General features: G+C 37.7%; 1 protein-coding gene across 1 annotated transcript; it reads right to left on the minus strand.

Annotated features, from left to right (window-relative positions):
* Positions 1-4,231: 4,231 nt before the first annotated feature.
* Positions 4,232-7,023, minus strand: LOC131328619 (uncharacterized). The gene is made up of 3 exons (XM_058361539.1): positions 6,907-7,023; positions 5,607-6,790; positions 4,232-5,489 (listed from the first exon to the last, which is right to left on the minus strand). The coding sequence occupies exons 1-3, from the start codon at positions 7,021-7,023 to the stop codon at positions 4,232-4,234; spliced, it is 2,559 nt and encodes an 852-aa protein (XP_058217522.1).
* Positions 7,024-12,889: the final 5,866 nt, after the last annotated feature.

The following is a 12,889-nucleotide window of genomic DNA, read 5'->3' on the forward strand; positions in this document are numbered from 1 at the left end:
CTTCCATTCTTTATTCAATGAATGCCACTGTGTATAGTTCTGATATTGAAAAAGAAGGTAATTATGGAAATTTTGAACCATGAGGGGCTAGTCCCATAAGGGAGAAATTTTCCGGTGTCAGGTGGTTATATTCCACATGAAATCCGTTCGGCACATTCGGACCGTCCAATACACTTTTGTACGGCTCGAATTGAAACCCTCTCTCTCCTCTCACCCCAACACTTTTTCTCTCTCTAAATCCGTTGCAACGAGCGGGTATCACGTGATACCCACCCGACACTGAAAATTTTTCCCCCATAAGGACACCACTAATAGTTAACATCTTTGGCTCCATGGATCTTCTTCATCACACTGCTAGCAAAACCAAAGTGATGAATTTTCAATCTGAATTTCTCATACGTTACCTTGGCCGCCGAAACCAAACTTTTGCGAAATTGCAACGTAAAATCGAGAGTTTGTCTTCGAATTGTTTTCCTCCACTTTCTTTAAGGTTTCTTGATTGCCAAACAAAACAAAACCAACCCCCTTTGTCTCTATGCACGTGGTACTAAACCCAAGTCCTCTCACCATGCACTTTGGCTAGATGTTTAGTCTCCCCCCCCCTCCCTCGTTCATTGCTCATCAGGAGCAGAGCTATGTAAGGACTAGGTGCTTATGAAAATCTAACCCTGTCTATGTTCGTGCAAGTATAACGGAGGCAGCAACCAAATTCCACTCAACTTACGTAGAACCCCAACTTGTCAATCTAGTTTTGCACAACTTATTTTGTCAAAGAATTGACGAAACCATGTTTTTGGCTACTAATTAGTAATTACCAAACCATCGGAGAACATCTATAGCTTTGGCAATTGATTTGAACAAAAACATTGGAGCTAGATTGGCCAATTTCTCAAAAAAACAGCACGTTGCGAAACCGCGGATTACAACTTAATTATGGGGATAAGTCCCTCATCGCCAAGGAGGAAAAAGGCTAATCACTATATTAACAACGATGCAACCGTCTCCTTTTTATTATTTTTAGAAACTTTTTCCTATTCTCTCGGCCAGTTTTTATTTTTTTTCAATATATGGAACAATATTGTAAAATTGTAGGTCTCGAAAGAACTAAAAAGAAAGTATGAAAAGAGAAAATCAGATATCAAGGTAAAGGAGGTCAAGACTAATCAACTTTAATATGAAAATTTAATCAGACATCAAGCCGAACGAACCATGTAGGTGGTTGATCAACTTTAAAATGAAAATTTAAGGAGGTTCAAAAATGTCGAGTTTAGCTTGTCTATGAGATGAGTCGATCTCAAATGGAATTTAATCAAGCCAAACACGAGTAGATCTTGAGCAGTTTTAATTTTGTATACATCATAATCCAAAAGCGACAAGTTGTACCTTGTTCCGTCTGTTAGAAACTTATACTAAACGCCATGCTTTTATGTAATAGATAGATAAATATTCAATTGTTTGCTTATTAATCAGTTTCATCCATTTTGATGAGAATCTTTTATGGGCAATATTTGAATTATATTATTGTATGATGTGTATGTATGTCTCTTATTTTACGATACGCGATGTGTATTTTGATATGATTCATGTAATGGAAAAACCCCGATACGAGATACGTCGTAACTCAATTTGAAAACACTGCTTGCGAGACTATTTTAAATCTTAACGAGCTTTGAATTTCTATATATGTTTCCCTTTCAGTTTAATTTGCAACTAATGGGGACAGTTACGGAATTTGGTGATGAGTTTTTCTTGCAGTCCGTCGGAGAGAATAGCAATCACGTAAGAATAGATAGAGGGAAGAAGACCCACATCGGTAAAGTGAAACAACTTTTAATTCCTTCATTTACCTCCTGAAGTGGATTACTGTTTGCCGGGCTTAGCCACGCAAGCCTTGTGACCCAAGTGGGGGCATTAAAGTGTTGGAACATATCTATACGTGGGTTCTGACCCGAGAACAGAACATGAGGTCGTGAATTGATTACCCGCTCAATGCCCTTGCGTGCACAGCCCACACGAAAGGTGCCCGGCCGGCTTCGTTGCCCTAGAGGGTGGATTTGGCTGCAGCAGAACGATCAGAGCCTTGAGACGTGCTTGCCTCCCTGCTCAATGCGATTTGAGTGGTATAGGACCACTACAGATCAGGACCCGTCGTTAGAACTATCACTTTTTGTTATGATCCATTTCACATGCTGTTATAAGTTTGGCAAACCTTAAAAACTACTCACTCTAGCTGTTGCTAAAAAGTTAAGTTCTTATTTGAAAATTCAACTTTTGCTGAGACACAATAATTTATTGTAAAATTTTTATTTTCTATAATTGCTCAAAGCATTGTTTTATCACTAGAGTTTTGTTTGGGTCCTAAAACGAGGGCAGAATGGAATATTAATTAAATTTTGGACATTAAATCTCGCAAAGGAACATAAATTAGTTTATAGGACTTAGGGTGTATAGAATTGACGATTTCATAAAATGTTTGTATTATTTCAAGATTAGGTGTTTACAAATATACAAGTGAAAATATTTACGCTTATTTTAAGCTATTTATGTAATACTTTTTTTTAATTTTTGTATATATTCTTTTCATATTTTTCGAGTTCCGGTCGTTGAGATGAATTTATAATTAAAAAAAATTAAGACTTACAAATCACTAAGGGCATTTTGCATATCCCAACGTAGACTTGTAATATTCTCGTTTTTGGTCATCAAACTTCTGGCTTGGTCCTATGAGAGGTATACTTTGTTCAAAAAATGAGAAAGTGTCCCTTGTTCGAAATAGAGTTTCTAGACTTGAAAAACTGCCATTAAAGACATGCTTAAAAAATACGGATCGATAATCACAAATCTGATATCTACAATGAGAAATTTCCAAGCCTGAAGAAAAAACTTACGAGGACATCAAACTTCTGGCTTGGTCGTATGAGTAATGTGCCAATTAGCATTTTGTATCGAAAGATACATTGTACAATATGTTATTAAGTCTCTATGATATATCTTCAAGATTGGGTTTCTCGAAGAATATCAAAATAAAAAGGAATAACATTCTAGAAAAAGTTGAAATTTCTTCGCTTCTCCTATCCTAACAACCCTAACTTCATTCTTTCTTAGAGCATCTCCAATGGAGTAGAATTAGTAAATATTTTCCCAATTGTTGTATGCTTGTGCTTCTTTTTTTTGGAGGACGTTTGCCATAGGCGCCAATCTCGTTTCTTAATTAGCACAATTTATTTTGCCAAAGATTTGACAAAACCAATTTTTTTGGCAATTGAATTGACCAAAAACACTGGAGATTGGCAATTAGTTAGTACTCACAAAAAGTCAAAAAAAACAGGAAATCTGGATTACAGCTTAAGCATGGAGATAAGTCCCACATCGCCAAAGAAGAAAGCTGCTAATCACTACATTAACTCCAAGCAATTAACAACTAATCGCAGGGTTTAGCAGTGCAAGCCTGTTATCCAAGTGGGGGCATTCCCGTAATGGGACGTGAGCAGGGCCTAATGGTGCTATTTACTGGCCCGCCCTCTCCAAGCAGGGAGTTGGTCCATGGGTCCCAGCCGAAGGCCCGGGTGTCATGGGCACTAGAGTAGAGGGCAACGCGTCAGGATACCTCTCGCTCGCTCTTGGCGGTGGAAGAATTACATGCTTGCTTCTACGGCCCAATAAAAGCTGAGGGCCTCTTCTCGCGCCCCCTCCCCCCCGGCCCCACTCTCTTTTCACTTTTGCCCCTTTATTTTCTGTTTTTTTATTTTATTTTTACTTTAACTGATTTTTTTTTGTTTTACTTTTAAAAGTAAATAATTATTGTTTTATTTTTTTTTACTTTTACTAATTTTTTTATACTATTAAAAGACTTTAATTACTGTTTTAATTTTTTTTAATTTTTCCTAATTTTTTTGTTTACTTATAAAAAACTTTAATTACTGTTTTTTTTAAAACTTTTACTATCTTTTTTTTGTTTTACTTTTAGTAGTTTTTTATTTTACTTTTAAAAGACTTCTTACTATAATTTTAATTAATAAATGAATAATTAAAATATAACTTATACTAACATAACTTGTACTAATGTTAATTAATCAAACCAAACATAACTTTTACTAATTTCATTGAAGAGTGAAAATACATGAAAATTCAATTTCTAATCAATGTTTCCATCAAATTCTGCTCCTGTCCCTCTTGGTTTTGTCTCCATTATTTCTTTCCACAAACTAATTCGTGTTGCATAACGAGCAGCCTATCTTTTAGCTTCGTCTGATGAATTGTTCCACCACCATATTGGATAGGGTGGTACAGGGTAATGAGGCTGCAAGAAAAGTTGCACAAAATGATTGTTCCCAACACGGGCAATAGCTATTTCAATGCGCTCTTGGGCTGGAACTGGAGGGGATCTCAATGGGAAGTGAGTAAAACAACCTGAAGGAAGCGCATCAAATGTATGCAGAACAAGGTTGTACGCCGAAGCGATGACAACTCCCATACTCATAGCATCCATCCAATACTCATCTGGTGCCGAATCTTCAAAGTAATTTAAAGACCGTATTAGGTAGTTTGCCCAACCTATTTCTGGATATAGCGCATTACATAGATCCATATTTTGTTCAATCTCATTAATGAGATCTCTTCGAACTTGAGCCCAACGATCTTCACCATACCCTATGTGAGCGGCTATCGCCCTAAATCCACAATGACCGTCACCTCGGACGTCATTAATGTGAGAAATGTAATGCTGATAAGCTCGAGGTAAATGCTGAATGTAGTCGATACGGATGGATGGAACTGAAAATTCATCACGGTTCGCTTGAGTTTTGCGAACTCCCTCGCCCCTCCCACGTCTCCCAGATTCGATCCTAGATGATGAAGTCGATATTTCTGTAAAGGAAGGAATGCGTCGTCCACTTTGCTCCTCTCTACCAGTAGGTCGACCTCTATGAGCCGTGTTATAAGATGGGCCTCGAACTGTGCTCTGAGATGGATCCGTCATATCAATAATCCTGTCTATCATGTGCTCTCGGGTAGATTGATCCATCCCACGTAATCTGTCTACAACTTCATATGTTCTGTCCGGTCGTTCTCCGTCGTCATTCACAATGGGCGCACGCATGGACAACTTAGTCCAATGATCGTGAATACTCTGAATCGGAATTGGCATGGAGTACCAATGGTAATATGCAAGATCATGTCTGCATGGCAATCCGTGCGTAATTTTTATTGTACAATCGCACAACTGGAACTGGAGGTAGGATGCATCTTCAGCGCATTGTAGTTGAACATTGATGAGCTCCATTGCCTCTAATGAAATGCGAGTTCTTACTTGTTGAAAAAGTTCGGTATGTATTTGCCAATGGCGGGGGATGTTGATAGATCTCTGAAATGACCTCCGAATGTCCCCGAACTGATTTTTCAACATCTTGTCTATTTTCTTAAAAGCTTGTTGTAAGGATGACATAGTACCCCCCAAATATAGCTTCAGCCTCGCATGTGCGGACTCTGCCCTGTAATATAATAATGAACTGTGTTTAAATACGAAAGTTACAGAAATATTCTTTACAGTAGTACAATAATGTACGTAATTGAAATAGTAAAGGTAACAATGCATAAAGTAACTATACCTCTGACTTGAATTCCTTCCGAGGTGCATACACGTATTTATCCATGCTGCCACAAACCTATCTCTGTACGGCATTAACCATGTATTGAAAAGGTATTGTAAGAGCTGCGGGTGTTGTTTATAGTCATCGCACATGGCATTCCACTTCTGATTGAAAGATGCTTCGGTCGTAAAATTAATAAGCGAGTGCCATGACATGTTAAAGTCGTTAAACGACGGACCAAGGACCCCTCTGCAGTGCTTTATTATGCATTGGTTGATGTGCCAAATGCAAAGAATGTGACGTGCCGAGGGAAAACATGCTTCAATGGTGCTAAGAAGCGCCAAATTTCGATCTGTAACAAACACCGATGGCAACAATGCCCCCCTTCCAAGCATCCATTTCTTTAAGGTACTCAGGGCCCAAGTCAAGTTCTCTATCCTCTCATTTGTAAGATGTGCAAACATGAGAGAGTAAGTGCACATTGTGGATGTGATACCTACAACCTCCAATAGTGGTAACCGGTACTCGTTGGTCTTGTATGTGGCATCAATAACCAATACGGACGGAAAGTTCACAAATAAGTCTAGGCTTTGAGGATGAACCCAAACAATATCAGTGATTTCGTTGGTGTATGGATTTGTACGATATTCATGGAGGTATCTTTTATGTATTAGTTGATTCAAGACAAACTGGGTAGGATTTAAACCGTCTAGTTCTGCTATGTTATCCGTATATTTGAGGTTGTATATGCTTTGGGCACATGTAGTGTTTAACGGATTTTTTTTCTTTAAAACACTAAGAATTTCACGAGGTGCTGTGTTGTCCGCCATGTCGCGCACAATTTCTTTCTCCTCTAGTGTTAACCTTGACGGGTACCCATGCCCATCAAAATATTCAGCTGTTTCATGGTTATGGATACCACATTCAACCCTTACACCCCACATGATACCCGCTGGAGGTATTGGTATACCTCGCAGCTCAAATGGGCACTCGCATTTTTTTGTCCCAGTATTCTTTTGCGAGGATTGCCCTTCAACTGCATTCCATGCCGATCTATACTTCCCACTTCTTTCACAACTAAGAATGCACTTTGACAGCTTGCCACCAATTAAACTAGCAGATTTCTTAATAACAATAACAATACCATTGTCTTTACCGACTCTTCGCACCCAAGCTACCATGTCGTCTCTACTTTGAAAAATCTATAAGCAAGAAAAAAAGAATATGTAAGTGCAACATGATCCAATCTAATATGCATAATTTCTGTACTTTTTAAATTAAATAACTAATATGCATAAGAACAACAGTAATAACTAACCTGGTGAGTTGTGAATTCGGGTGTATAGTCACGAAAATTATGGGAGACGCCCTCCCCACTAAGAACATCATTCTCAACGGACCAACTATCTGAAAATGACAAGTTGTAGTTATCCATAATCTTCTTCTATGTTTTACAAACGGTGTGGAAAAGGAAGGAGGAGCCGTGACAGAGGAATGGAGAGAGAAATAGATGCTGAAAAGATAGTGATATTGGAGGGATAAGCAGGGAGATGGAGGTGATGGGAAGAAGATGGTGATTTTGGAAGGATAATACTGGATATATAAGGATAAGGGGTGATGGATGAATAGTTATAGTTAAAGATAAGAAGATAACAAAAAAATCTGAATGTGTGATTGTAATTGAAGATAAAAAGAAAATCTAAATGAGTGGTTATAGTTGAAGATAAGAAGATAAAGGAAATCTGAATAAGTGATTAGAAATAAATTAGATAAAAGATATAAATAAATACAAAATTAATAAATTCAACAACATAAAAGAATTATAAAATTTTAATAGATAAAAAAATAAGAGTAAAATTTCAATAACATAAAGAAATTTACTCACGTATATAATATTAAATAATTTAAAAATACATATAAAGAGTAAAAAAATAAGTGTTCCGATTTTTAATTCGTTTGAACCGGTGCGAAGATCTTATTTTTCTTATCATTTCATCCTAAATGGGCGTAATTAATTTTTGACTCTAAGGCCTTTCAATAAGCACCCTAAGAGAGGCCTGAAACTAAATAATAAGCCTTAGGGTACTTGTTGAAAGGCCTTCGAGCCAAAAATTCATTATGATCATTGAAGACAAAATGATAAAAAAAACAAGATCTTTGCATCGATTCAACCGGATTGAAAATTGGAACACTTAAATAATATTAAATAAATAAAAATGAAAAAAGATATAAAAGTTATTATTGCTAGGGTATAATATTAAATAATTTAAAAATACATATAAAGAGTAAAAAAATAAGTGTTCCGATTTTTAATTCGTTTGAACCGGTGCGAAGATCTTATTTTTCTTATCATTTCATCCTAAATGGTCATAATTAATTTTCGGCTCTAAGGCCTTTCAATGAGCACCCTAAGAGAGACCTGAAACTAAATAATAAGTCTTAGGGTACTTGTTGAAAGGCCTTCAAGCCAAAAATTCATTATGATCATTGAAGGCAAAATGATAAAAAAAACAAGATCTTTGCATCGATTCAACCGGATTGAAAATTGGAACACTTAAATAATATTAAATAAATAAAAATAAAAAAAGATATAAAAGTTATTAAGTAAAAAAAGAAAATGCCGTGGGTTGGGTGTTTGAATTATTGCGGGGGGGGGGGGGGGGGGGGGGGGGGGGGGGGGTGGTGCGCAAAGAGATTTGGTAAAAGCTTCGATTGGTTGGCCCCAACGAACCATCACATTTTTATTAGATTTAGAATACTTTTTCTATTCTTTCGGCCAATTTCTCTTTTTCCAATATGTTTGAACATATATAGTGCATGATATTGAGCTTTCACGCTCTTTGTTCTCGCTCACAATCATTGTCTGACTTAGGACCTGTTTAATAAAATTGAAACTGAATGTTGAAAAATTAAGTCCTAAAAGCTGAATGCTAAATTTTTTTAAGCTGAAAGGCTGTTTGATAAACATATTAAGTACTGAATTAAAAAAATAATAAATTAATTTTAGTTTCAATTCTCTCTTAATTTACTAATGGTCACAATGCACTTATAATAATGGTGGAATGGTGATTGTGGTGGTGGTGTGTTGGTGGTGATGTGGCGGCGGTGGCGGTGGTGGTGTTGGAGTGCTGGCGATAATAGTATAATAGTGGTGGTGGAGTGATAGTGATGTAATGGTGGTGGTGGTGGCAGTGGAGTGATGGTGTAATGGTGACAGTGAGTGATGTCGGTAGAATGATAGTTGTGCAATGGTGGTATTTGTGGTGGCGGCGGCAACGACGGTGTGGTGGTGGTGGCAGTGTGGTAATGGTGGTGGTGGTGATGGAATGATAGGGGAGTGGTGATGATGTAGTGATGGTGGTGGTAGAGAAGTGGTGGAGTGGTGGTGATGGGTGGTGATGGTGGCAAAGTGATGGTCGTGGTGGTAGTGGTGATGGTGATGGTGGCGAAGTGGCGGTGGAGTGGTTGTAGGAGTGGTGATGGGAGTGGTTGTGGTGGTGGTATGGTGATTAAATGCAAGTACACATGAATTCAGCCGGAATTAAGTAGCTCAAAGCTACTTAATTTTTTTCAACTTTTTAGCCTACATTTTAAGTAGCACTTAATTGTTAAGCAATGTATAATGTCGTTATCAAACCTACTGAAACACTTATTACTTAATTGATTCAGTTTTAAGTGCTGAATTTATGTTATCAAACTAGCCTTTAGTTGTAACCATTTCTAAAGGAAAAATTTTAGTTGCTCTTGAAGCACGGCCACGTGTTGCTCCAAGCTAATGCGGAACCAATATTTTATAAACGAGGGGATCGGACATGATTATGAAATTTAAGGGTTCAGGTATACAAAATATTTAGATAACTAATGCTGTGTTCAGTTCCATATTTTCAAAAAAAAATTGAAAAAAGTTTTTCAAAATCGGTCCACCCTTGGACCCCACACTTCTATAATGGACATCCCCCCAAAAAATACAAAAAACAAAAAAAAACAAAAAACAAAAACAAAACATGAAAACCGAAACAGATCGTCAAAGACACACCTAGAGAGGGAGAGAGAGAGAGAGAGAGAGAGAGAGAGAGGGGGGAGACGGAGACGGAGACGGAGAAGAACGGCCCCCTCCACGGCAACGACACCATCGGCGAGGCCTACTTCCGCGCGACCACTGCCTCACCCTCTACTTCCGACGACCACCATAAGTAGTGAAAATTGACCACCAAAAACTCACCGACACCACCTACGCCATTTACGACCACCAAGGTCTCTCTCTCTCTCTCTCTCTCTCTCTCTCTCTCTCTCTCTCTCTCTCTCTCTATGAGTCTTGATTTGGCTCATGGCTTTGAAAACCCCCTTCAATTATTAGGATTCAGTTGAAAATTGATGCCGTGATCTGTTTTTGATAAATTCAATTCATAATAGGAAACTCATAAAATTACCAGATAATTGGTAACCTGTCCTAAAGAGAGGAAACTCAAAATCTACTTTTATCAATATTTATGTTGTTTTCGGATAGATAGAGAAGTGCAGTGGCTTCTGGTTTGTGAAATTGGGGATTTTTTGGTTTGTTCAAACCTAAACATTGAGTAGCTCTTGTGCATACATTCTTTAGCCTACTCTCCTCTCTCTCTGTCTCTCTCTCTCTCTCTTTCTCTCTGTCTGTATATATATATATATATATATATATATATATATATATATATATATATATATATATATATATATATATATATATATATATGTGTGTGTGTGTGTGTGTGTGCATACATTCATAGTACGTTTTGTTGGGTTTTAAAACCATGGCTGCTTGTGTTGAGTACTTTGTGAGGCTATTTCTTGATGTTTTGTCAATCCAGTAGTTATGTTGGGGTTTGGAGCTGAAGGTGGGTACGGGTGATAGAGGCACAAAACACACCAGTGGCTTTCCTCTTTCCCTTACCCCCAAATTCTCCAAGTTTTATCTTACATGGGTTGGATTTTAGGCCTGACGGACTATTAAATGTATTTTTTCGAAGGGAAATACGGACTGTAGATTTTGAATGAGTTTGTCCAATATTTGGCCTGCCACAGATATGGTAACAATAGCAACCCATTATGGACAATTGAAACTTAATTGTTACTGAAGGATACACTTGCGCCATGTGCGATCCATCCGTGATATATCTATTATTACTTTGATATATTTATTACTTATGTGCACCACATGTAATGAATGAAGTTATAAAATTCCATGCTATGCGTTTACGTTTTAAATGATACCTCACAATGTGACCTGCGTTCGTATTCACCATTTTTTTGGATTCCATAAGTGAACCAAATAATCAGTGATTAGTCAATATACTTCCCACCATTCGCGGAATTCTTAGTCATATTGTTGGCATCATAGATAGAATTCAGCTATGTTACCTTATGATAGTTAGTTACATGTCTTCTGCTATTTTGACTCTTTATATTTTAGTTCTAACGTGTCATCTATCATCTTAGGTGATCATCCTGAAGACGTCAAAGCGAGGCTCAAATATTGGGCACAAGCTGTGGCATGCACTGTCAGATTATGCAGGTAGAAGAAATCTTCAGTTGAGGAGAATGAATATGCATTTTCTTCAGCTTTGGAGTTCCAAAACTTGTGCTCCGCTTGATTCTACCTCTATGCGCGGGAACAAGAGTTCCTTTTCCAACCTCGAGATGGACATACCCGAGTCTTTCGATGACGGGTCATCTTTTGAACTAGAAATGTGAAGGCGAAGAAGACAAAGATCGGATGGGGAGGGAGATCGATTCAGGTCTGAGATTAACCAATAGTCAACGAGAAGAGTCTGACACAATTCACTGAGGCTGCTATGTGCATTGTAGTATGTATCTAGGGCGTTTAAGAATAACTTGTGAGAATGAATAAAGTTGTGTTTTTCATTTTTGTACATGGTGCTGCTGTGTATTTCCTCAACATTTATGTTTCTTTCCAGTGGTAATTAATTTTAAGAGAAATATGGGTTTGAGATTTTGTGAAATGTTTTGCCAGCAAGTAAAATTTTGTAAGCTTTGTAGAAGGATGACTCTTCCATGGAGGATTTGGTAAGCTAGCTGATGATGTGTCTGATAAAATTGGAGCGATACAGAAAATTGGCATCGGCACGTTTCGTTTTGAGTTTTTACTTTCATGCAGTATAGTTGTTTGCTCTTCCCTATGGCTATGCTTGGATGCAAGCAGACTGATTATTTGGTTCACTTAAATCCAAAAAAATTGGGAAATGTATGCAAGCAGACTGATTATTTGGTTCAATGGTTTGCTTATGTGCGATTCCAGGAAATGTTAAGTATTTGCCACGAATGTATTACATGCTATAACATGGACCATTCAAACAACAACTGTATAACTGGAAATCAGAAGCCATAGCAATCGTCTAACAACAAAACTGTAAAAGAAGCAAGGAAAAGCATGTTATCATCTTCACAAGAAGCAAGTGATATGAATCCAGATTCTTCAAGGATACCATCTTCACTTCTCAAACTGGACACACCACCAAATATGAATCCAGATTCTTCAAGACATTAGCAGCTCAGTAGCAGGCACTGTGGGAAGAACAGTGCTCAAGTCCCTAACTAAACTATATACTAGCCAACACAATTGAACTATAAATAGGACCAAGGTAGCACGGACACGACACGAAACTGACACCCCAACACGTAAATTTTCAGAAAATGGGGGACACGACACGTTTGGGGACACACACACACACACATATATATATATATAAAACATCAAGAATAAAAAAAATTCAAATAAGTTAAAAGTTCATAATATTCTATCCAGATAGCCTTGTTTTCACCTATGCAGTACATTGTTTTCCAAGTCATTACATCTATTATCTATACGTTGCAACAAAAAGTGTCCCAAAAGTGTCCGAAAGTGTCTGTCAAGTGTCGGACTCCAAAGTATTGTCCAAAATAACAGGACATTTTCAGAGAAGTGTCCAACACGTGTCAGCCGCGTGTCCAGTGCATGTCGTTGTCTGACACTGGTACGTCACCCCTGGTGGAATGTCGGTGCTACATAGAATAGGACCATGTTGTCCTGAGCACTACAACAGCAGTAGCAATCAAATGGACAAGCCGAGAATGAATTTGCAGCAGTTACCAAACAGCAGACAATAGAATGGCATTCTATCTGAAACTGGACAGAACAGTAAGCAATTATATACTGGCCAGAACAACATTGATATAGTATCATCAGCAGCCAACACCTTAACTCTTACTACTACTTCTACAACAGCAGTTAGCAGTAGCAGATAGAAGCAGCAATACAATAGCAT

Source organism: Rhododendron vialii, chromosome 6a (genome assembly GCF_030253575.1).
Source record: "Rhododendron vialii isolate Sample 1 chromosome 6a, ASM3025357v1".
Lineage (NCBI taxonomy): Eukaryota > Viridiplantae > Streptophyta > Magnoliopsida > Ericales > Ericaceae > Rhododendron > Rhododendron vialii.

Excerpts from the sequence above, each read along its gene's own strand:
- LOC131328619 (XM_058361539.1), bottom strand. The coding sequence starts at position 7,023 with ATGGATAACTACAACTTGTCATTTTCAGATAGTTGGTCCGTTGAGAAT. Across the intron at positions 6,791-6,906 it reads CCGAATTCACAACTCACCAG|ATTTTTCAAAGTAGAGACGA; the intron begins GTTAGTTATTAC and ends TCTTGCTTATAG. Across the intron at positions 5,490-5,606 it reads GGAAGGAATTCAAGTCAGAG|GGCAGAGTCCGCACATGCGA; the intron begins GTATAGTTACTT and ends ATTATATTACAG.